The sequence below is a fragment of the Leptopilina boulardi genome, unplaced genomic scaffold (assembly GCF_019393585.1).
Source record: "Leptopilina boulardi isolate dan_hultmark-lab unplaced genomic scaffold, ZJU_Lbou_2.1 LbouV2_125, whole genome shotgun sequence".
Lineage (NCBI taxonomy): Eukaryota > Metazoa > Arthropoda > Insecta > Hymenoptera > Figitidae > Leptopilina > Leptopilina boulardi.
The window spans coordinates 483360-511149 of NW_026137669.1; the positions used below are offsets into that span (position 1 = coordinate 483360).

A 27790-nucleotide genomic window follows, 5' to 3' on the forward strand; every position below is an offset into this window, starting at 1 on the left:
CTAAATTCGCTACAATAACTAGCTAGCAGACGAATTAAGTCTTTGATAATCTTTGACGTGCATATATGCTTCTGGCTATTATTATATTATGTAAGCATTTTATTATAAATAATAAGTTTAATTGATTTGAAGTCGTTATTTTATTGGGTTAATATTGACAAGTAAAACAAGTAAAGCATAAATAAAATTTTATTTAAGATAACATATATTTATAACAACAAATTAAATAAATAAATCAATAAAAATATATTTATTTAATTATTGTTATTTATGTTAGAGTTTTAATTTAAATTTAATTGATTAAATGATTAAGAATTATTAATTTCAATTTAGAAAAATTAATTTAAAAATGAAAAAATAATCTTATTTTAATCAAAAAAAGTTTTTTTTTACCAAATGGTAAAAATAAAAAAAAAGAAAATATTGACTTATATTTATTTATTTAGTACATATAAAGGGTAAGTATACCAGTTACCGATGGTGCACCAATTGTCGATGGTCGTAATTTTCTTTTTCCGATAAATAGTATATTGTAGAAAATTTAAAAACCAAAATAATTTGTAAATTAACCTTATATTTCCAATTACATATATACCCCATTAAATTTCATATCTATGGAACTATAATAATTATTCTTTTATAATTATAATTCACTGCTGTCAAATTTACTCGATTCGCCACTTTCTTAATACTTCAAGTTGATGGGAGTTGAATTTTAAAAATACAAATTAAATGTATTTCTAATTACTTTTTTCGTATTAAATTATTACTATAGCATTGTAGAAGGTATCTGGTTCCATATTTTATCTCCGCTCCGTTTTTCGAGGTATTGACTCGAAAATTAGTGCAGTCAGTTTTTTAGCTGATGTACCATTTATCGATGCTTCGAACGAAAAAAAATGCAAAATAAAATTGGTTAAGTTTTTGTTTATTAAATGTCAGTGATGCAAAACTTTTATAGGTTAGTTATTTTCTGTCTAAAATATAAACTTACAGTTAAATAAGTAAAATTGTTTCATGTCAATGTTTTATAATATTTTTATTTTAAAAATAAATATTTATTCGATTTTGTAAATACTAGTAAAGGTTAATTCATTAATTGTCAGGTTATATGTTAAAAAAATTCAATACCATCGAGAATTGGAACCGAACATCGAGAAATTGGTACACGACCATCGCCAAATATTGATTTAGCTCAATTTACATTTAAAAATAATTTTTATCTACTATAATTTATTTTAGAAAAATAAACAAGAATATTAAACATTATTAAATTCTTCGTCCAACTGCACAAAATTCATATTTTTTAGTACATTAACTCCTGCGAAAAAAAATATAAAAAATCACATGATGTCTAAAATCATTGACAATTGGTACACCTACCCTATATATATATGTTAAATAAATTATTTAGCATTAAAAATAAATTATAATTTATATATAATTATTGTTTCTTTATTGTTCTGCTCCTTAAGTCTTCATTTTCCTCAGTTGCAACTTATCAAATCAATTTTGTATTTATTTTCCCATGTTAAGTTGGCGTAATGGTTAGCGTGTTAGTCTGCGGAGCGTGGTGCCGTAATTTTCCCCAAATCTCAAATGTCATAATATTCATTTGACATAAAACCAGTTGACATAACCAATATTTGTCATAATTTTTTTGGTCATAATTTTACTTTAGCATAAATTTTAATTGACATACTAATTATTCAGCATAATTCGCATTTGACAGAATGTTTATTTAGTATAAGTTATATTCGGTATAACTTTCAATTGTCAAAATTTTTATTTGGCATAATATACATTTGTCATAATCTTTATTTGACATAATTTTCATTGATCATAATTTTAATTTGGCATAATTATCATTCATCATAAAATGTATTTGATATAATGTTCATTCGTCATAACTACTTTTTGACATAATATTTATTGGTAATAATTCTTAACTGGTATAACGCTAATTTAACATAATGACTATTGGACATAATGTTCATTTTTCATAATTCTTAATAATCATAACTGTCATTTGTAATAATCACTGTTTGATATAATGTTTATTATTAATAATCAGCAATTGACATAACGCTTATTTAGTATAATGTGTATTTGACATAATGTTCATTTGTCATAATTTGCATTTCACAAAATGCTCATTTGTCATAATTCTGATTAGTCATAACTTTCATTTGTCATAATTTTTATTTGGCATAATTATCATTTAGTATAAAATATATTTGATATAATGTTTATTCGTCACATCGATTGTTTAATATAATTTTCATTTATAATAATTCTTAATTGGCATAAATTCAATTTAACATAATTTGTTATTTGATATAATGTTAATTTGTCATAATTTACAATTCTCATAATGCTCATTTGTCATAATTCTTATTAGTCATAACTGTTATTTGTCATAATTACTGATTAACATAATGTTAACTTTTTATAATAAGCACTTGACATAATGTTTAATTCGCATAATTTAAGTTTGACATAATGTTCATTAGACATAATTTTAATTTGACATAATGTTCATTGTTCATAATTTTTATTTGTCATAATTATCATGCAGTATAAAATGTACTTGATATAATGTTCATTTGTCATAACTATTTTATGACATAATGTTTATTTGTAATAATTTTTAATTGGTATAACGCTAAATTAGTATAATGTGTATTTGACATACTGTTCATTTGTCATAATTTTCATTTGACATAATTCCCATTTGTCATAACTTTATGTGTCAACGATTTTTTGCTGTATCTTCCCATCCTTGGTTTTTTAATTAGTAGTTTGTATATGTTGGTAAAGTAGATTAGGTGGCGCTGTCTAATATTTCTGAAATTAATTCTATCTTGCTTTTAAATATGAAAATTACAATTTTAATATTGTACAATTTTTTAATGTCATCATTATTAATATGAATTGTCATATTATTTTTTAAAAAATGTAATTGAATTGTACAATATTAAAATTGTAACTTGGAAAAAAAAGTAATTTTTCATATTTAAAAGCAAGATAGAATTAATTTCAGAAATATTAGACAGCGCCACCTAATCTACTTTACCAACATATACAAACTACTAATTAAAAAACCAAGGATGGGAAGATACAGCAAAAAATCGTTGACACATAAAGTTATGACAAATGGGAATTATGTCAAATGAAAATTATGACAAATGAACAGTATGTCAAATACACATTATACTAATTTAGCGTTATACCAATTAAAAATTATTACAAATAAACATTATGTCATAAAATAGTTATGACAAATGAACCTTATATCAAGTACATTTTATACTGCATGATAATTATGACAAATAAAAATTATAAACAATGAACATTATGTCAAATTAAAATTATGTCTAATGAACATTATGTCAAACTTAAATTATGCGAAATAAACATTATGTCAAGTGCTTATTATAAAAAGTTAACATTATGTCAATCAGTGATTATGACAAATAACAGTTATGACTAATAAGAATTATGACAAATGAGCATTATGAGAATTGTAAATTATGACAAATTAACATTATATCAAATAACAATTATGTTAAATTAAATTATGCCAATTAAGAATTATTATAAATGAAAATTATATTAAACAATCGATGTGACGAATAAACATTATATGAAATATATTTTATACTAAATGATAATTATGCCAAATAAAAATTATGACAAATGAAAGTTATGACTAATAAGAATTATGACAAATGAGCATTTTGTGAAATGCAAATTATGACAAATGAACATTATGTCAAATACACATTATACTAAATAAGCGTTATGTCAATTGCTGATTATTAATAATAAACATTATATCAAACAGTGATTATTACAAATGACAGTTATGATTATTAAGAATTATGAAAAATGAACATTATGTCCAATAGTCATTATGTTAAATTAGCGTTATACCAGTTAAGAATTATTACCAATAAATATTATGTCAAAAAGTAGTTATGACGAATGAACATTATATCAAATACATTTTATGATGAATGATAATTATGCCAAATTAAAATTATGATCAATAAAAATTATGTCAAATAAAGATTATGACAAATGTATATTATGCCAAATAAAAATTTTGACAATTGAAAGTTATACCGAATATAACTTATACTAAATAAACATTCTGTCAAATGCGAATTATGCTGAATAATTAGTATGTCAATTAAAATTTATGCTAAAGTAAAATTATGACCAAAAAAATTATGACAAATATTGGTTATGTCAACTGGTTTTATGTCAAATGAATATTATGACATTTGAGATTTGGGGAAAATTACGGCACCACTGCGGAGCGTTGGGTTAGGGGATTCGATCCTAGCGAGCGTTAAATATTTTCCAAAATTTATGTAAGCGATTGCGTTAAATAATAATAGGTAGGTGTAAATATAAAGTCTCTAATTGTAAATAATGTGTTAATTGTATAATTAATTCCATATTTAATTTTTGTTGTGTAGGTGTTACTAACTATTTGAAGTTGGGTCGACCCTTGGGTAGATAGAAACTGTATATTTTAATATCATGAAACTGTCTAGAAATTTTTAATTTACTATAAAGGGATTAGACAACAAGCCTGGAAAAAAACTATCTATCCCTAGCGTCACATACCCTACTTCATTCTGTCCAGTTTTCCTCTCAAGTTGCTCGATTGAATCTAGCTCAACTGTACAGTTTCCAATACATTTCTACGATTTTGCACACGGGTTAACGCGCAAATCAAAAATATTAATATGATCTATATGAATCGTTTGAAAAGGCACTTTTTCTCTCGGAATCATTTGAATTAGATCCTCGACCATCCCTTGCACTGGGGATAAGCGATGCACTTACAACAACTTTTTATGTGATTTTCTATTTTTTTCGCAACTCAGGGAACCAATAATTTCTCACAAGTGTTTCGTAAACTTTTTCACGCCACAATATGTCCCAACTCGTTATGATATTTGAACAATACGCTTTTTTCCGTATTATGTGGCACGCAGAACAACAGCAAATAATTTTTTTCGATACATTACTCCATTTCGCAGTTCAAAATACCTATCCTCACGCGATTCTAATGTCTTTCGTAATTCTACAAGTTGACTATCTTTAGTTTGAGATACAGCTAGAGGTTTCTTAAAAGAAAACCATTCCATTACCCTTAAGTACATGCGAAACTTAAGAATTGAATAAATAATTCGAGCATTTCTAGTTCAAAGCTGTGATATTTGCTTTCCACTTCCGTTGTTCTTTTAGATAAATAAAATACAGAATGAAATTTGTGATCTGATTTTTGCTGCATTCAAACGGCGCCAAATCCAAGGGAACTGGTGTCGCATTGCAGTTCTGTTTTTATGGTTCGGATTGTAAATTGACAAAATCGAAGCACTTACTAATCTTTCCTTCAATTGATTAAATGCTTCTAATTCTTTCTCATCGAACTTAAACTCCGTCCATTTGCGTAACAAATCATAAAGTGGTTTAGCAATTACCGAAAATTTCTCAGTGTATTTCCTAAAAAATGAAGTCAACTCTAAAAAACTTTGAACCCCTTTGACATTAACCGGAACTGGAAAACTCGTCACAGCTTCGACTCCTCTAGTGGGTGGAATTCCGGACTGGATAAATTCATATCTCAAAAACTCGATTTTATTATATAAAAACTTAAACTTATCAAGACGGACTTCTAAATGATTTTCGACTAATAATTCAAACAATTTTTTTAAAACCACATAATGATGCTCTAAGGTAGTAGTAGCTATATTAAAATGTCGTCCATGTATACTAAGATATTTCCCGCATCAATCAACTCCTTCAAAACATTATTTACAAAGCGCTGAAACATACTTGGTGCCGTCTTTAGGCCAAAAGGCATATAAGTAAACTCATTCGATCCAAAAGGGGTGATGAAGGCCGTATATTTAATCGATTTTTCAGAGACTAACGTGATAGAAACCGTCTTTTAAATCCAATATACTAAAATAATTTTTTCCTTCTAAAACGTCAATTTGGTCTTCAATGAGCAGTAAAAGAATAATTATCTCTCAGAATATATTATGTATAGGTTAAGAGTTCTGTAATCGATACAGATACGTATCTCACCATTCCTTTTCCTCACCAATACAATCGGAGACGAGTACTCAGAATTACTTGCTCTAATTCGACCATTTTTTCTAATTTTTCCAATAATTCTTTCAAATTTTGTTTTTCAACAAAGAACAGGCCACGAAGTGAGAATTGAAACAGTTTATGTTGCTTTAATAGGATTTTTAATTCGGCTTTTGTCTTCGGTAACTCCGGCCTTTCAGTATTCACATATTTGTTTCGAAATAAGTCTATCATTTTCTCTTGCGAAATAATTTCAACGTTATTGTCAATGTTCAATTCTATCTCGTTCCTTATTTTCTTCGACACGTCAATATTCAAAATTTCATTAACCGCAAATACAAATATATTATTCCCTTCAGAAAATGTAAGTCTAAATTTTGTCAATGTATCACGCCCTAATAAAATCGACGACTTTATCGTGTCATTATTTACAACTAACAAATTTATTTCTCGTGAGACACCTCTCATTAACAACATTACAGTTACCGACCCCAATACATTAAGTTTAGAATTGTTAATTCCGCTATAATTCATTGAATTTACATTATCTCTTACTACAAAAAAAAAGAGCTTCTTTAATCAGACTTACCGGACTACCGCTATCCAACAATGCTCTAGATCTTACATCAAATTACTCACCATCGACGTCAAACCGAAATCCCACATAAGGATAGTTGTTGTCACATGTGAACGCCTGGATTGTAGTAATCTCCTTCTGGGCTTTCTTCTTCTTTGGGCAATTCACAATCTGATTCACAGTCGATTCACACCTATAGCACGCTCCGTTTGCTCGCCCAGGCTGCTTGCAAGCAGGGGAAATATGTCCCTTCTCCCCACAATTATAACATCGAGAGGGAACAGTAGTGGTGACACCAGCCTTCTTCTTCGGTTTTATCTCCTCCTTCTCCCTCTTTCCAGAAGTCCTCATCAACTTTGGATTGCTAGTACTTGTGGTAGGATTATCTGCTCGTCCTGAGAGGAAAATTTTTTTAAATGCTGTCAGTAATGCCTCGATTGTGTTGAATTGGTGTATTCTGGACTGATCCTTTAACTGTTGGTCAGGTATCCCTTCCATTAAGTCAATGCTCGTCCCTTCAGCTTGGAGCATATCAATACCCTAGTAGTATTATTGTCCAAATTGTACGCAGTTTTCACCAACAGAATCTGCTGCTGCCATTCTTCAAAATCGCTATCAGAACCGTCAAAGGAGCGAAGAAGCTCTCCCTTAGGAGAGATACTCAGTCATGGAGTCCCCTCCTGTGCCGGCCGATGAATCATATTCATTCCCACCCAACCTTCGGTTACCATCGTAATCGTTCTCCAATCGTGCCATTCCTTCTCCTGTCAAGTCAAAATTTCCTCTATCTTCACGAAGAGACGAAGCACCATTTTGCATGATAGCGATTTGTTTCCTCGCCTCTGCTAACTCACAAATTAAGGGGTTATATACCTTTATGCGCGTCGAAAAAGAGGAATTTTCAAAAAATTAGTTAGTCATTTTTAAAAATTTTTTTAAGACGAAGTTTATTTTATCGAAAAATACATATTTCGATGTACTTTTATATAAATTTTTATTAAAAAATATTAAAAATTGTGAAAACTGAAGATCTTGCAATAAAACACCTTTTTTGATAGATGCTCGCGGTGACTGCGATAAGTCAGACAGAGTTTAACTAAAATTAAAAAACAATGGAAATTTCGTTACCATAATAAATTACCTCGTGCGTGAACGAAGGATTTTGAAAATCAAATTTTTTTCTAGAAATGGCGATTATTTTTCCTCAAGAATCGTGATTTTAGGGTTTTAAAATTTGGTCTTTTGACCAAAAAAAAAAATTAATTTTGGTTCAATTTGAATTCCTTCGTTCACGCACTAGCTATTGTATGTATAAAGAACCCCTGAAAATTTCAGCCCGACCGGTTTAGCGGTTTTAAAAGAATCGCAGTCACTGTAACCGTAGTTCTCAAAAATCACGATTCCGAGATAATAGCCATTAAAGTTCAAGTGTATATACTCTTCTTTGAAAAGTAGCGAATTAAAACAGCCAAAAGTTTGGTACTAATGTTCCGATTTTCATGAAATTTTATGAAAACATTTTGAAGAGTATGTAATTTTGATATATGCAATGAAAAAATCAATTTTTTGACACAAAAATAGGTATCTAACCCTTTAAAGCTTCTCTCTGAGCATTTATTTCCTCCAATGCTCTTCGTTTTCCTTTCTTAATGTCATTTAATCGTGCCGCTTCTCTCAACTCTGTGATCTGCTTCCTTGCTTTGGCTAACTCTTGCATCACATTATCAGCCTCTTTCCTCGCAGCATCCAATTTGCATGATCCAGACAGAGTCCTCGTCGAATTTTCGTCTGTCTCTTCTTCCACGTGCCATTCTCCACATGGATTCGCTTCGAGAATTCGTGCAACTAATTCGTTTTTGTTACCAGTGGTATTGAGACCATGTATTTTCAATATCTCCTTCAATTCTATAACTGTACTCAAATGACAATGCCAATTTTGCCGAGTAGAGCTTGTTATCCGATTGTCCTCCATCTTGATAAACGCTTTCTGGCTTCAGAACCATAAGGGGACATTTCAGTTCGAAACGGGGAAAAAGAAGGCTTTTTTAGGCACGGTTGGCCTGAACTAAATTTTATTCAAACTTTCAGTAACTCTAAATTTTTTTGTTGATTCTGAATTTATATTTTTTTAGGATTATTTTAAGACAAAAAAGAAAAAAATCGGCGGAGGGCTTTTTGAAATATACCATTTTAAAAAAAAAATTTTTTTTACTAAAAACTAAGTTACAGATTTATTTGAGTTGACTCGTTTTGTTTGTATTTTTTTTAAGCAGTCTAATAAATGTTAAGGTATTTAAAGGATAAGTAAGATTTCATAGCTGCAAAAGGTTTTTAATTTGACAAACAATGTACCGTTGACAAAAAAATATTTTATCGAACTAAATATTTGAAATATAATTTGTAATAAATCTGTAATAAAAATTACAATATTTTTTATACACATTTTAACGATTTATAAATGAAGTTAAATTTTAAAAATGTTTATGCAAAATATATAAACATGTAGCTTCAGATGTGCAGTGTGTCAGTATGTTCGCACATCTGAAGCTACATGTTTATATATTTTGCATAAACATTTTTAAAATTTAACTTCATTTATAAATCGTTAAAATGTGTATAAAAAATATTGTAATTTTTATTACAGATTTATTACAAATTATATTTCAAATATTTAGTTCGATAAAATATTTTTTTGTCAACGGTACATTGTTTGTCAAATTAAAAACCTTTTGCAGCTATGAAATCCTACTTATCCTTTAAATACCTTAACATTTATTAGACTGCTTAAAAAAATACAAACAAAACAAGTCAACTCAAATAAATCTGTAACTTAGTTTTTAGTAAAAAAAATTTTTTTTTTTAAATGGTATATTTCAAAAAGCCCTCTGCCGATTTTTTTCTTTTTTGTCTTAAAATAATGCTAAAAAAATATAAATTCAGGATCAACAAAAAAATTTAGAGTTACTGAAAGTTTGAATAAAATTTAGTTCAGGCCAACCGTGTAGGATGTATTTCTAAAAAAAACCATTACATTTATTCAGAAACTTTTGTTTACATGTTATAAATAACTTATTAAAGAATATGAAAAAAAAAATTTTTTCACTTGTAGCCCAAGATATCGGCGATGTACAACATTTTCAAAAAATATTTATTTTTTCATAGGAGGATCGATTCCGAGATTTCTACAACAGATAGAGACATAAAATAAAAAACATTTTCTTCGCTAGATATTTCTCTATGGATGGAACCTCAAAAACGGAAAAATTTCTTTTTCCCTTTTTTTCTATAAGAGAAATTCTAAATAAAAACATACGTTTTTTCAAGTTTTGGGAAAAACGCAGCCTAAAAAAAAGAATGACAAAAATTCCACTTTTTTGAGGTTCCATCCATAGAGAAATATCTAACGAAGAAAATTGTTTTGTATTTTATGTCTCTATTTATTGAAGAAATCTCGGAATCGATTCCCCCATGAAAAATGAACATTTTTAAAATGTACATCGCCGCAATCTTGGACTACAAGTTAAAAATTTTTTTTTTCATATTCTTCAATAAGATATTTATAACATGTAAACAAACATTTCTGAATAAATGTTATGGTTTTTTTAGAAATACATTCTAAAAAAGGCTTCCTTTTCCCCATTTTGAACTGGAATGTCCCCTTAAACGATTATTTTCCTTTTAAAAGCAAGGTTACCACTTTCGTTTCGAAACAGCTTCACCAATCACCACCATAAACCACAATCACCGTCAGCGAAACAAAGCACACTCTCACAAAAGGCCAGTTATAATTTCACCAATTATTACATTATTCGTCAAGCGTCTATTTTGACCGAGACCTTTATTCCACTTCAGAATATTATAAGAATAAATAAAGAACACAATCAATTTAAAAATCCAATTAATCACATTTATTTACCACTCCACATGACTTAAAATGTACATATATAAACATAAAATATATTTGCCGTATCAGGCTAATTGTCCAAAAGGGCGAACGAATACTGCCCCGGTCCGCTTTTCCGCAAAGTTACATCATTTCTTTATTCTCCCCGCTTCTCGCAATCACACATAAAGACACACAAAGACTTTACACAAAAGAACAAGAAAACTGCCTTCCCACACAACACCTAAACTTGCAGTAACATTGACGTAATATTTTAATAATGCAGCAGCATTGTAGTGGATCGTCCATAAATTACGTCACACCTTAAGGGGGAGGGGGGCTCAAGTAATTTGTGACAACCAGCAGAAAAAATGGCGCTAATGTATGCAAAAGTGTAACATGGGGGAGGAGGGGGTCTAAAATAGTCAAAAATAGTGTGACGTAATTTATGGACGGCCCCTAGAAACAATAGTATTATTGCTGCAATTTTAGGTGCTGTGAAGGTTAACACAGAAGAGAATTGCTATGCAGATAATTACAATTCAAAAACAAAAGCTTCATCAAAGTATAATATTAAAAAACAAGTTACTTGTAAAGAAAATGAAATAATAAAAATGTCTTACCGCTAAGTGAAGTGGAACTCTCTTGTCTGTTTGGAGTGGTACTTGCAGGAGGCCAGAATGTCTTTTTTGGTACAGGAAACCAAGTGGTACGTTCACCATCTCGACGGTGGGACAACTCAAGAATAAATTTTCCATCTTTGAAAAACTTAAGTCGACCACCAGGAGTTGGTAGACCGCTGCTTTCTGAGCTTGAATCGTTGTGGTGAGTCGACTGAAGATTAGAGTTTTTACAATTAGCCTTAGCAAGGGCTGGATGAAGAACAGGAGGATCACGTGAGCACATTTCTGTTGTGCCCCTCACGTGACCTGCGTGAGTTTGACATTCTGACTTCTCACGCATACTGACACCCCACTGCAACCCATTCTCCACAACAACAACCTCTCATATTTTAGTTTATTTTGAATGAAAGCAAACAAGCTTTCCCATTTAAAATTAATTATTAAAATTTACAGCATCATAGTAAAACGAAGCATCTTAAAATATTTTCAAAAGGTTCCAGAAAATCTTCGTTAAAATCAATATGTTGTCAAGTTCTTATTGTACACAATCATGGAAGATAAACTCTTGGAAGCCAATTTTATATGTGTAAAACTCAAAAACAATATTTCTTGAGTTAAGTTGAAATTCCTGAAAATAATAATAAAATGTAAGATAAATAATGAATGAATATACATCAGTTAATATTGAAAATTATAAATTTTTGTACGTGCAACAAAATTTACAATTATTATTTATAATAGGGGAGATCGGGGAGTTATAAAAGACTTTGTTAATCTTTCTTGATTAACTTCGTCATTTTCACATTAAATAAAAGTTTATTATATGGTAAAATTATTCGAATATCTCAGCCTTAATTTTTAAAAACAGAACGTTCTTATATCACTTATACTTAGGGTCGGATTTACCGTAGGGCAAAAAGGGCAACTGCCCTAGGGCCTCCTTGGTATAAGAATTCCATACATACACAAAGGTTCTCCAAATTTTCTACAAACGATAATTTTTTAAATCTTGAATTTTATAAAAATAAAATTTACAGATATAGATAATTTTTTTATTGTAATTGTGAAACATAATAAATAGTTTATAAAAACTATATTTTTAATATCAAAAACAAGATGTAATTAAATTTTTTTTTAATGTTTAAAATATTATCGTCTGATAAGTAATCGAACTAACCCGCACCTCAGACGTGGTCAATTTTCAATCGACACTTTAATTAAAATTTATTCAATGTTTTCATGAATAACACTGGTCGGCAAAAAATAACTTTTTTTATGGTTCAAAGATTGGAAAAGGCTTTTTTTATAGGATTTTCATCGCTGAACACGAATCTGACCTTTAAAAGTTCCCATCACGTCGAGATTTTGAGAAAAATGGACTCAAAGTCTCAAAAAACTTTGTTTTTGGCCTTTTTTCATCACGTGTAGAGAATGATGCCCAGGAGCTAGAAATCTCTAATTAGTTTTAAATTAAAGCTTGAACTATCAACTATAAGAATCAAATCAAAATAGCTCTGAACCAATCAAAAATTTTCAAATAGCACAACTTTTTTATGTTCGCGCGCACTCTACTTGCACTCATAGAGCGGTACACAATGGCACACTTATTTATTAATTTTATTTGCGCTATTTATTTTTATTTATCATTTTTGGGTTGTTCGATGAACATTGCTGATTGATTGTAAGGTTTTTATTAAAACAAACCTCAAAAACTCCAAGATACCAAGTTTCAGTCGAATCCATCAATTTTTGAAATTTTATGTCCGACATTTTGAAACCGCTATTTTGGATTTTTTAATAAAAACCTTACATTTAATCAGCAATGTTCAGTGAACAACCCAAAATTGATAAATAAAAATAAATAGCGCAAATAAAATTAATAAGTGTGCCATTGTGTACCGCTCTATGAGTGCAAGTAGAGTGCGCGCGCACATGAAAAAGTTGTGCTATATGAAAAATTTGATTGGTTCAGAGCTATTTTGATTTGATTCTTATAGTTGAGAGTTTAAACTTTAATTTAAGACTTATAGCTCCTGGGCATCATTCTCTACACGTGATGAAAAAAGGCCAAAAACAAAGTTTTTTGAGACTTTGAGTCCATTTTTCTCAAAATCTCGACGTGATGGGAACTTTTAAAGGTCAGATTCGTGTTCAGCGATTAATAGAATAGCCTTGTCCGATCTTTGAACCATTTTTCGTGTCGACCAGTGTAAATAATTCAAAATAATTTTTTTTCTTATTATTGGATGTTGTCTTTATACGATAAATTAGTTTTTGTACTTAAACAATACAATTAGGTAATTTTTTTACTTTATCTTTTATTTGGTCAAACCACTGTTATGTCCAACAAACGTAACATTTAAAGTTAATGTAATGAATATTCAATGAAAATATTCATTTTTTAATTAGATTTTTTAACTTAGACTTTCATCCACAACTAAGGTAACATGTAAATTTATTGTATTTTATAATTTGAATGAATTTATAAGGGATAGAAAAGATTATAATGCACTAAATACACTAAAAATCTATTCGAAAGGTAAATAAAAAAAATTATGATCAATTTATTAGTATGGAAGAGACATTCGAATAGTCAAAGGATTGAGAATTATAACTCAATAAAAAAAGAAATAGAGAGTTTGATCTGATTTAAAAAATATAATGCCTTATTTTGATATGTATATATGTTACGGTTAAAGTGCGAAGTTGGTGAATGTGCACATTCACCAAATTGGGCATCAGTAGGTAGGTGACTGTGAGAATAGCATACGAATTTCTTTGTTTTGTGCACATTAACCGGTAAATGTACACATTCACCAAATCATTTTGGTTAAAGTGAAAAATAAATATTATAGTATTGATGTTTTGCTACTTTAACCGGTAAATGTACACATTCACCCAAATCGTTTTGATCAAAATAAATTTTGCTGCATACGAAAAATATATTTATTTATTTTTGCAGGGGCGACTTCCATGAAATTTTGTTTAATTTGACATTTTTTATGCTATTTTTAAAGTATTTTAGAAAATGCTGAACTTTGAATTAATTTCCTCTCTTTTCCAATGGTAATTACATCATACCACTGAAGTCGACGAAATTCGGTGCAGGTTTAATTATTTGATTTCAATTTAGCCGCACACACTTCCTTTAGTACTTTCGAATATTCCTCATCCGACAAATATACACAATTTTTATTTTTATTTCGAATAATTTCGGCTGCATATTCATTAAATATTTTTTTCATTTCTACATTTTCAGCCATTTTTAGGTTTATAAATATAATTCAGTACGCACAGTGTCACTGTCAAAATTAAACTAGAAGAATAACTAACGCTTACAAATCTATCCTATTTGTAAAAGTTTGATTCATATACAATTGACATATCAATTAATATATTTATTTACATTTGAACTTCTATTTATATTTGTCTTCCTACTTCTGTTTATAATTTTCATTTTCATTTATTATAATTCTATTCCTTTAATACAATTTATATTTAATATTATCTTATCAATTTATTAATAATAATATTCATTACATTTTCACATTTTATATGCATAAAAAAATTATTTAACAAATCACTCATTTCAAATTTTCACATTTACCAACCAAGGCTGGTCAATGTGTACAATCACCAATTTACTTGGTAAATGTACATAATATCTCCCCCAAATGTCCGATTCCTCACTTTTACCAAAATGCCCGGTGAATGTGCACATTGACCGGTTAATGTGCACATTCACCGGACTTCGCACTTTAACCGTAACATATATATATATGGTATATGGCAATATAAGAAAGAAAAATACTGTTTACATGAGTACACCTGCACTCAGGAGTATGGGCATGTATGTATATATATGTAAATATCCAAACTATATAATAATATAGAAATCACAAAAAAGTAAAAGAGTATAGGAAGAACAAATTTAATCAATATAACATAATAAAAAAATACTAACAAGAAAATTAATAATATATAAATAAAATATTATTTTACATTAGTTTAAATATTGGTAAATAAAATAATAAAAATTATTTTATTTTCTAAAGTTATTATAAAAATAATCAATTATTTAAAAGAAAGTCAGAAATTATTTAGTAATATATGATAACATTATCAGGAAATATACAAGAGAAAAATAATAGAAAGAGAAGAAAGATATAATTTAAAATAAAAGGAAATTATTAATTTAATTTAAATTTAAGGATTTTTTATTAACAAAAATTAAAAATAAATATAAACTATAATAAAACTAATAAATTATATTTTACACATTTTTTTTATAAAATAACAAAAATTATTTTACTTAATTGCTTAAATTAATAATAATAAAATAAAATTATATTTCATATTAAACTAAAAATTGTTTAAAAATTTATGGTAAAATTGAAATTATCGTCAAATTATTATTTTTTAAGATATTAAAGATTTAAAGAAATTATATTCAGTTAGAGAAAAATGATTGACAGCTGGACAACGGCATTGTTCTCTGCAAACTTTACAACGGACATAGAAAGAGAGGAATTGCTTTGTCCTTAGCAAAATAATTTAAATACTATTAGCTAAGAAAATAGGACGCCGCGAAAAATGCGATTAGAGGGAAAATTTGGTGGTAAGAAATATACAGTAAAAGTATACTACGAAAGGTAGGAAGGGTAACAAAAGCAAATCGTAAGTCTCTTGAAGATACATATATCTTAAATTCATTGCAATAGGCGATCAATTTGTTAATGTGTAAGATTCAATTAATTCTGAATCCCTGCCCTCCAATTAATTAGTTAATTTAAGAAATAAATTATTTACTTAAATTATTTATTTTAGTTTAATTTTCAGAGAAATAAACGAGTTTTTTATTTATTTTCTAATGATAGTTTGATCATTTTAAAATGTGGTAAACTTTATAATGTGTTAAATATATCAAATTTTGGGAAAGTATTTGTGAAATTGATTTATTTATGCTTGATTAATTAATTGAGGAAATAGTAGAACTTACTCTTGATTATTGATAGGATTTAACTAATTTCTTTCATTTTACTAAAAATTATAATTTTAATATTTTTTAAAGAAAATCACAAAAGATTAGATGCGAATTCAAGAAAGACGAACTTATTAAAAATATTTAATCAAAAAGGTGAAAAATTTTGGTTGTTCAACAAAATCTTATTTTATTCAGTTTTCATTCAAAACGATCTCACAATTGTTTATTTAACCCTTGTGTCCACATCCAACTTTTTCTACGTTGTTTCGCACCCAGGGTACCCGGGTACCCACTGCAGCAAAAACTCCATAAAAACTAATCTGACTCTCAGATCTGACTGAAAATGCTTACTCGGGGGTTTTCAGGGTCGCTGATTACGAATCCGACGTCAGTTTTTCAAAATTCGAAATATTAAAATTGTTATAAACAAATATATAAATAAATTGTCAATTTAAGCAATAACCTTGATAAATTTTAATGAAACTTCTCACTCGGGGGTTTTTATACTCGCTGATGACAAATCCGACGTCTTTTCTTCAAAATAAGTCCTTTATTAATTTGTTATAAACAAATTATATAAACAAATTGTTAATTTAGGCAAAGACTTTAATGAATTTTAATGAAACTTCTCACTCGGGGATTTTGGGGTCGCCAATTACGAATCTGAATTCAGATTTTTAAAATTCAAAATGTCTGATCCAATATGGCTAACGAATTTTTAAAAAATTGTCAGATTCGCTTCAATGTTGTTACTCATGGATTTTCGGTGTTTCTGATTAGGAAACTTAAATCAGATTTTTGTTTAGCTCATTTGTATGTTTGAAATAAGCTTGCAGTAAGAATTATATGTTTACGGCACCGTAATTGAAGACTGTAAGTTCACTGGAGGCTTATTCTTAGTTTCGCCGTAAACAATCGTGTAGTTGCATATTATGGAGAAGGTGTCGCGAGATGAATTCAGAAAAAACAATCTGACTTCAGATTAGAAATTAGCGACCCTGAAAATCCCTGAGTAACAAAATTGAAACGAAGTTCATCAATTTTTAAAATATTCGTCTACTATATTGGATCCGACATTTTCAATTTGGAAACTATGACTAGATGCGTAATCAGCGACACCAAAACCCTCCGAGTAACTAGTTTCAAGGAAAATTGCGTTCGATATTTGAAATGCACGCCATATTGAATTCGCTATTTTGAATTTTGAAAAACTGACATCGGATTCATAATCAGCGACCCCAAAAACCCCTGAGTGAGAAGTTTCATTAAAATCCTTCAAAGTCTTTGTCTCATTTAACAATTTGTTTATATAATTTGTTTATTACAAATTAATAATGCACCTATTTTGAAAAACTGACGTCGGATTCGTAATCAGCGACCCCAAAAACCCCCGAGTAATAAATTTCATTAAAATCCAAACGATTTTTAAAAATTCGTACGGAAAATTTATTTGTTTATAACAATGTAAATAATTATGCTAAATGAAAATTTAAAATCAAGAACAATCAATTTTTTAGAAATTTGGTAAGGGTTAGTTTCCAAAAAGAAATTTTAAAATCGGTTAGGAATTGTTGGCTCTATGTAATTTTGAACGTTACTTTTCAATTTCAATCCACTGTGTTTTTTTTATAATTATTTATTTTATTTATTTATAAAAGAGAAAAATAATAAATATGTCATTTGCTTTTACTTATGTTAAATAACGACGATTCGGAGCGTCGAAGCGATATTTTTATTTTTACTCGAGTTATATGCAAAAATGTATCGTCGTGGATACCCGGGTACCCGGGTGTGAACACAAGGGTTAAATAATTATTAGCTATATCATATGATTAATTTTAGTAATTTATCATTTTATTATTTATTAAATTTCTTTTATTAATTAATATTTCTTTTTATAAAGTAAAAATATTCAACTTCGAAACGACAGATGACATTTATTTATCTATGAAAGTAGAAGTGAATAAGAAAATAAACAGCTGATCAACCGAACAATTATTGGAGAGATTCCTTTAGTTTGGTAAACAAGCAACATATTTTCTAAAAATAAAATAAATATTTTTTTTAAATGTATACCGAAGTCCTAAATTTAAATACCACTTTAATTTAAATTATTCTATTGTATAATAACAATTATATCAGTTGATATAGTTAGCACGTATTCATTGCATCAAATAAGTAAACTTGAAAAATAAAGTCTCTTTAAATTTAGACAATAGCCATTCTTTCTTTTGTCACAAAACTTACGTAATGTGGGCGATTACTATCTAAATATTTATATTTACGGTCATTCAACCACATTTTTGAACTTATTAATTTCTCAGAACCAAATTAAATGAAGGCCAAAATTGATAAGAAAGTAAATATAAATACGTATAATACTATATATCCCTGTATAATGCACAAAGGTATTACTGAAGTAAATAGGAATCATATAAGTGCGAACCACGATAGGTTCTCACCATTGCGTCGATTGCGCTAGTAAATCGCCAGCTTTCATATTATGTTTCTCAAAAAAATTTTGTTAACCTCAGCTTTCCAATGAAAATAAATTTTTTTTTTAAATATCCGAAGGGGTAAAAATCGAAAAATAAAGGTTGATTTTGAAAAATAAGAGGTGAAAATTTTTTTCTTAAATTTCGTGTACACTATTGAAGAGTACATGAAAAATGCTTTAAAATCCACTATACATAAATTAAAATCTATTGACTTTTGTCATAGTTATATGAATTTGAAAATTACAATGTTACCCAAAACTTCAACCCCCTCTACTTTCTACAATTTTTTTTAATGAGTTAATATTTTATGGATTTATTACTTTCATATAGGGCAACAATTGACCAAAGTATTAAGCCAACCCCAAACCTATCACTTTTTGGGCTGAGGCGATTGAAGAAGAGTCCCTCAAAACTGGAACTTGAATTGGTTTTATTACTAGAATTCGTAGACAGAACTTGATAAAATTTTAATAAAATTATAAAATCTTGAAAAGAATTTGAAAGACTGAAAAATTAAAAATGGCAGATCCAACAAGGTGAACGATTTTTTTTAAAATCACTTAATTTTATTAAAAAATGGGGGATTTTTGGTGTAGCTGAAAATGAATTCGATGTCAATTTTTTAAAATAGTAAGTATATACACTCTGGCCGCCTGCTTTTAGAAATTGATTGCCTTTGATTAAACATTATTACTTTGGAGTTTTTGGTTCCATGAAAAGTTGTTCACTCAAATTTTTCCAAAGTTTATAAATTTTTTGAAAAAATCATCCACCATATCGGATGCATGTGAACTTAGCCCCCCACTTTTAAAAATTTAAATTTTTTTTTAGAGTTCTGACTTTCTAAAGAATAGTTCTAGAGTTCCTGATAGGTTTTAGAAATAGTTCCGGCGATTAAGCTATAAAAATATCGAATTTTCATAATGGGAGGCTAACTTCAAGCAGCCCCCCACTTCTTAAAAAATGAAATTTTTTTTAGAGTTCTGAATAGTTCTCACAGAGTTCTAGAGTTCTCTATACTTTTCAAAAATAGTTCTGCCCATATACAGTTAAAATTTTGTTTTTAAATTCAAAAAATTGAGTTCCAAGAGTTCTGATGGGAGTTCTGTACGACACCTTTGGAGTTCCAAGAGTTCTGATAAGAGTTCTGTTTACCCCTCACAGAGTTCTACAAAAAACATCAATAAATTGTTTTTCTAAACTCAAAATTAAAGAAACTACAGAACTTTAACGTTAAAAAAAATTATTTCAGTTAAATTCAGTTCCAATAGTTCTGGTAAGAGTTCTGTATGACACCTCTTGAGTTCTAAGAGTTCTGATGAAAGTTCTGTTCTAATGGGAGTTCTGTATGACACCTTTGGAGTTCCAAGAGTTCTGATGAAAGTTCTGTTTGCCCCCCACTGAGTTCTACAAAAAACCTTAATACATTTTTTTTCTAAACTCAAAATTAAATAAACTACAGAACCTTAAAGTTTAAAAAAAATTATTTCACTTAAATTGAGTTCCAAGAGTTCTGATGGGAGTTCTGTATGACACCTCTTGAGTTCTAAGAGTTCTGATGAAAGTTCTGTTCTAATGGGAGTTCTGTATGTGATACATTTTTTCAGAATTTTAACACCCCCCCACTCCCCCTTGTGATGCTTTTTCCAATACCGATTAATATGGAGGTTGATATTTTGCTGACCTCCCCCCTACCCCCTAAAGTATCACATGCTTTATGGATGACCCCTAAATTGAGTTCCAAGAGTTCTGATGAAAGTTCTGTTTGCCCCCCACAGAGTTCTACAAAAAATACTAATAAATTTTTTTTCTAAACTCAAAATTAAAGAAACTACAGAACTTTAAAGTTTGAAAAAAAATTATTTTACTTATTTTAAGGTCGAAGAGTTCTGATGAGAGTTCTATATGACACGTATGGAATTCCAGCAGTTCTGATGAGAATTCTGTGTGCCATTCACTGATTTTTACAAAAAACCTTAATACAATTTTTTTCTAAACTCAATGGGGGGCAAACAGAACTTTCATCAGAACACTTGGAACTCCAAACGTGTCATACAGAACTCCCATCAGAACTTTTGGACCTTAATTTAAGTCAAATAATTTTTTTTAAACTTTAAAGTTCTGTAGTTTTTTTAATTTTGATTTTAGAAAAAAAATGTATTAAGGTTTTTTGTAGAACTCAATGAGGGGCAAACAGAACTTTCATCAGAACTCTTGGAACTCCAAGGGTGTCATACAGAACTCCCATCAGAACAGAACTTTCATCAGAACTCTTGGAACTCCAAGGGTGTCATACAGAACTCCCATCAGAACTCTTGGAACTCAATTTAAGTGAAATAATTTTTTTTAAACTTTAAAGTTCTGTAGTTTTTTTAATTTTGTGTTTAGAAAAAAAATGTATTAAGGTTTTTTGTAGAACTCAGTGGGGGACAAACAGAACTTTCATCAGAACTCTTGGAAGTCCAAAGGTATCATACAGAACTCCCATTAGAACAGAACTTTCATCAGAACTCTTAGAACTCAAGAGGTGTCATACAGAACTGTTACCAGAACTATTGGAACTGAATTTAACTGAAATAATTTTTTTTAAACGTTAAAGTTCTGTAGTTTCTTTAATTTTGAGTTTAGAAAAACAATTTATTGATGTTTTTTGTAGAACTCTGTGAGGGGTAAACAGAATTCTTATCAGAACTCTTGGAACTCCAAAGGTGTCGTACAGAACTCCCATCAGAACTCTTGGAACTCAATTTTTAAATAAATAATTTTTTTTTTAATTTTCAAATTTTTGTAGTTTTTTCAATTTTGAGTTTAGAAAAAACTTTTATCAGGGATTTTTGTAGTACTCAATGGGGGGCAAACAGAACTCCCATTAGAACTCGTGTTGTTCGTGACTATAAAATTTTTTGAATTTAAAAACAAAATTTTAACTGTATATGGGCAGAACTATTTTTGAAAAGTATAGAGAACTCTAGAACTCTGTGAGAACTATTCAGAACTCTAAAAAAAATTTTATTTTTTAAGAAGTGGGGGGCTGCGTGAAGTTAGCCCCCCATTATGAAAATTCGATATTTTTATAGCTTAATCGCCGGAACTATTTTTAAAACCTATCAGGAACTCTAGAACTATTCTTTAGAAAGTCAGAACTCTAAAAAAAATTTAATTTTTTAAAAGTGGGGGGCTAAGTTCACATGCATGCATATCGGATCCCACATTTTGAATTTTGGAATTCTGACTTCGAATTTGTAATCAACGACCCCAAAAACCCTAAGATACCCATTTTTACGAAAATGCAATATTTTTGTCATTATACATCCGCAATACTGGATCCGCCATTTTGAATTTTTGAATTCTGACATCGGATACGTAATCAGCGACCCCGACAACCCCCGATTACCATTTATTAAGCTAATTCAAATAATTTTGCTTCCCCTCCTCTCCAGAAAGCTTTGTATTCGTGACAATTTTAGATTTTTAAAAATGGGTTATATGGGCTTATTTTTGTCTAGAATTAATTATTAACTATAATTAATTAACTATAATAATTTCCGTATTCATTCATTCATTCCGTCTGTCCACACTTGAAGTTAGTCGTATTTTGTTCCTTTTGTTTCTCTAAAATTTTGACAATTCTTGATTTCGTAATATTTTATGGTTAACGCGACGGATATTTTTATTCATCGTCATTAATTAAGTCATATACTAAGTATCAGTTTAAAGTAAAAAAAAATACTGTTCATTGTGTGCTGCACCAGTATATTTCCTACTTGGTATTTATAGAAAAAAAAGTTTCAATTATAATATAATTTTTATTATTATTCATAAATTTATTATTATTAATTTGTTTTTATTATTGATTATTAAATTGTTATATTTTTTATCTGTAAACAATATAAAAATAGTTTGCTTTTTTAAAAAATTCTCAATTTGATTTTAATTTTTAATTTAATTTTCTTTTTGATTACATAATTTTTTAATATTTATTAATTATCAATTAATTAAATTTTTTGAAAAAAAACATAAATTTAAAATTTTCATTTGCAACGAAATATTTATAGAAAATACAAAAAAATATTTAGCAAAACTAATTTTTTGTAATTTCAAAAATTATAAAAAATCATCTAACATTGACTTTATAAAAAATATTTATTTCTAAAATTTTAATATTTATATTCTAAAATTTTTACTTAAAAATCTTATTTTTTTACTATCAATTCACAAAAAAATGATCTTACTCGTTATATATACATTCTGTCAATAAGAAAATCCATTCGTCAGTAATATCTTTTATCCCAACAATCTCTGCCTTTTCGTATACAGTATACATATAAGTGACAAAGAATATTTTAATCATAATTGACACAACATAATTAATTTTTCTCGGCATTTCAAGTGGCGGCGGTTATGTTGGTGAAACTAGAATTGATTTATCAACATTTACACCGCAAATTGTAATTTTTAATAAATTTTGTCAGAGTTGTATTCCTGGAATCAAAATAAATCGATTGATGTAAATAATGTTTACATTTTACCATTTCACGTGACATTTTCATTCAAAATTTTGTTTTAATTAGAACAATTTTTTTCGAATTCTATATGAAAAATAATGAAATACGTGTTTATTTAATTTCATTAAATAAAAATTACGGATGTTATGAATTTTTCAAAATTAACGTCTTCTTAAGTACTATACTTTTGCTACGCGTTTTTTTCCGTTATTATTGACGAATGGAAAAAAATGTACTGTATGAAATTTGTTCAGTTTTTCTTGAACTTTTAAGATATACAGTTGAAATTAAAGCAAATGCAACTAAAATACATCAAAAAGTAAATTTAATTCTAAAAAGTTACTTTTCTCAAAACCGAATTCATCGATTTTCGATTTTTTTCTTTTAACGCAATCATAAATAAATAAGCGAAGGGGAAAAAACCATTTGGGTTTTATATTAAAACTATTGAATAGTTTTATCAGGCATTTAGAATATAAATTAAATTAGGTAATACGCAACTTTTGATTCTAGTTTGACCATTGTATCTATAATATTATAGCTTTAATTGTAAAATCTAGTTTTGAGATCTTTTTGACACAAAATTTTCTTGAACTTTCCAAACATATTACGGCTCGTTTAAGTGGATGAAAAATAAAACTAAACTTTTGTACATAATGAGAAAACTATTCTTAACACGTGTGTGATGTAGATTTTTTAAATTGATTTAATTCTGAGATTTATTGTACCTTTTTGTAAAAAAGCCAAATAAGAAAAGCCACTCTCAATTGTATGTAATATTCATTTGTTTTCTAGTATTCGTGACCTCGTCTTTCTTTTAACCTCGAAAACAAGTAAATTTTCTCTTATATTTTATATTATTGTTACATTCGATTTAATATTAATATTCTTTAAAATTTATTAAAATAACATTATTTGTTATATAAATGAAGAAAAAACAAAAAATGATAATATATTTTGCCCGAATCGCAAAATGTCTTTTTCACCCCACCAGGTGGTGTAAAAAAGGCACTTACAGGGCTCTGATAAAACTCATATAACTTTGTCCTTTCATGAGATACGAAGATTGTCTGATCAGGATTTTGAAGATAAAGAAGTAAACTTTCAGAACCAATTGGAATTTCGAAAAAAAAATTTAATACCGATTTTACATATTAAAAAGTAAAAAAGTGGCTTTTTCACCCTACTCTACTTTAATTTTATTTATTTTAATAAATTATACAATTTAACTTACGTATTATTATAGAACAAGACATTTGCTTTTCCCCGAACGGTCAAGACGTCGAACAGACAAAATGTGGAATGGCAAGTTATCGAACGGACAAAATATCGAACAGACAAAATGTCGAAAAGACAAGACGTCGAATTTTTTTAATGAGGTGAGGTTACTCTCATGTTAAATGTCTATAAAATGGGTTGGCTTTTCGACATTTTGTCCATTCGACGTATTGGCTTTTCGACATTTTGTCCATTCAACGTCTTGGCTTTTCTACATTTTGTCTGTTCGATATTTTGTCTATTCGAAGTATTTGCGATTCGATATTTTGTTGGTTCGACAACTTTCCATTTGACATTTTGTCCGTTCGACGTGACGTCATGACCGTTTTGGGAAAAGCAAGCGTCTCTATAAAACAACGTTATATTACTTATTTAAAAAGTTGTACTTTTTAACTTTTTTTTAAGGGGAGATTAAGGTGATTTTGAGTTTTTTTTCAAAGATTTTTTTTATAGTAAAAAAAATATTTATTAGTTACAATTTTTTTATGAGAAAATATACATTTTAAAGAGTCGAAAACAATTTTTTTCTAAACAATATAATAAAAAATGACTGCCGAAAGTGGTACATTTTAAAAGTTTGTCACACTTTTTCTCTTGAACACTTAATCTAAAATGAAAAAACCAAAATTTTTCTTAATCTGTACTATTTTGGCTATCGTGTAAACTAGAATGAGAAATATTCATTGAATAAAAAACGATTGTCAGACTTTTTTCATTTTTCGACAACAATTTTGCAACTTAAATTGTTTATAAGTTTTAAAAATATTAATGGATTTTAAAAATCCTAATTTACACGAAAATTACACATGCAAGGAAGATACACTCGTAGGAAGGTCTACTATAGGTCAAAATTTACGGCTCTTTTAAGGCTCTTCAATGCTTTATCGCCGAATTTAATGCTGGCATAATTTAGTGAAATATTTGCAAATATTCATCTTTTACATTACAACAGTTTGTCCAAAAAACGAAGGAGTAATCGTAGGAAGGTCTACTATAGGTCAAAATTTAGGGCTTTTTTAAGGCTCTTGAATTCTCTTATGCTAAATTGTATGCCGACATATAATTTCGCAAAATAATTGCAATATTTCAAATTTAACCATATCTTAGTTTGTTCACACAATAAAGAAATACTCGTAGGAAGGTGTACTATGTGTCTACATTTAGGGCTTTTTCAAGGCTCTTTAATGCGTTATTGACACATTTAATGCCGGCATAATTTAGCGAAATAACTGAAAAAATTCAAATTTAACGCTACCTTAGCAAGTCTAAATAATTTAAAAAAAATAAGCACATTACAATTAGGGAAGGATGGGGCATGAATAGTTAGATAAGATGTTTTCGAATCTAGCGACCAAGCCTGAATTTGTATCTGCAAACAAGTAGTATTTTTGGAAAGCCTAGTTATTTGGCTATAATTTTGCTGTAGACTGTAATCCTCACGAGACACGAATGAAAAAGTAAAAAAAAAATTTTAACTATCCGAATGCTAAAAATGTCATAGAAAATCAGTAAATTTTCGTTTTCTTTATTTTATTGGATTTAGACTATTCAATATTGACATATCAAGTATTAACAACATGTTTTGAACATTTTCTTAATATCAATTAACCCCTTCACAGTCGAGGCCAAAATCTCATAAGTGGGCCCAAAATGTCAGTAAATTTTTGAATGACCAAAATTTGTGCAAATGTGTATACTATGGTATTTAATAGTGTTCTAAAGACAGTAAATTACGTCAAGAAGAGAAAGAAGATTACGGTAATTTACCGGTAAATTACCGGATCGTTTTTTCTCTGAGAATTTATGAGAATTTTTACTTGTACTTTTATCCTTTGCTGACACGTGCGTTGTCATGACAACGTGTATGACGAGGATAAAAGTACAGACATATGTTCCTGACTGTATAATTATTATTATAATGAAAAATATCTTTGTTACAATATATAATATATATATTAATATATTAATATTGATATAATATTACATTATTATATTGAATCAGGTACATTTATATGCCTGCACTTTTATCCTTGTCTAACACACATGTTGTCATGACGACGCACGTGTTAGACAATGATAAAAGTGCAGGCATATATACCCGACTGTCATCTTGTCAGTAAGAACACAGAGAAAATTAGGGTGCAGTCCCATGGAGCAGATTAGCAGATTAGACGTTGACCAATAAAAAAACAGTCTCTAACGGAAATGCAAAATTTGCCGCGAGAGACTAACTTTTGATTGGCTGAAATCTATTCTGCTAATCTGCTCCATGGGACTGCACCCTTACAGTCTATTATATTCATTGTTCAAATTATTCATTTAATAACATGTCGGTCGTTTATTTATAACTTACATACTATAAAAATACATATTTAAATTTAAAAAAGGCAATTATCAATCACTTAAATGAATATTCTCATAAATTCTCTTTTTTTCGGTAATTTACCGCAATTTTCTTTCTTACATTCTCAGGTTTCAATTTTACCGAGAATTTTAAAACACTAGTATTTAAGGTCGCTGATTACAATTACAAAGTTAGATTTTAAAAATCCAAAATGGCGGAGTCAATATGGCGGACGATTTTTCAAAAAATGGCAAATATGATTTAAAAATACTTAAAAATTGTTGCTCGGGGATTTTTGGACAACTTACAGTGCTCGCGGAGGACGTCAACAGAAGGACAAAGGGTATGGTGAGAAGGGAGACCCTCCGCATGTGGCAGGAGGCTTGGACAGGCGATACTGTTTGAAGGGTGACGCACACGCTGATCCCTAACATTTAGTGTCGCCTGAAATGCCAGTGGATCTCTCCAGGATGCCACACATCGCAGATGCTGACTGGTCACGGAGACTTTGGCGCCAAACTTTAGGGTTTTATTCTCGGTGACGGGCCAGCCTGCTCGTGTGGTGCCTCCGAGGAATCCATGATACATGTCCTAGCCGAATGTCCGAATTTCGCTGCCAAGCGGCAAACACTGAGCGACGGGATAGGTGAAGACGTGAGCTGGCCAGCTTCGGTGCAGAGCCTCTTGAGTCTGCAAGGTTACCCCCACTTTAAAAGGTTTGCCAAGTCTGTAATTGACAGAAAGGAGGCACGGCAATGGTCATGGTAATGCTCCTCTCGCAATATGATCTCCCACAAGGAGTCAGACGAGAGAGAGCAATACCAAAAAGCAACAATCGTCTCGCACAGACCACCCGTAAACATGGTCCGGCAAGACAGATTTATGCAAAAACGACAGCAACAATCCCTCTGCACTCGATCAGTTCATCACTGGTCCGGCAGAATGGATTAATGCGAGAGTGAAAAAAGAGAGGGCAACATT

General features: G+C 29.2%; 1 protein-coding gene across 2 annotated transcripts in view; it reads right to left on the minus strand.

Annotated features, from left to right (window-relative positions):
• The window catches only part of LOC127291145 (protein hairless), a 115511-nt gene that overhangs the window by 59601 nt on the left and 28120 nt on the right, over positions 1–27790 (minus strand). For both annotated transcript variants that reach the window (XM_051320072.1, XM_051320071.1), the window contains exon 2: positions 11201–11828. In XM_051320072.1, the coding sequence (XP_051176029.1) occupies positions 11201–11540 (340 nt within the window). In that variant the 5' untranslated portion in view covers positions 11541–11828. The remainder of the gene's footprint in view (positions 1–11200; positions 11829–27790) is intronic.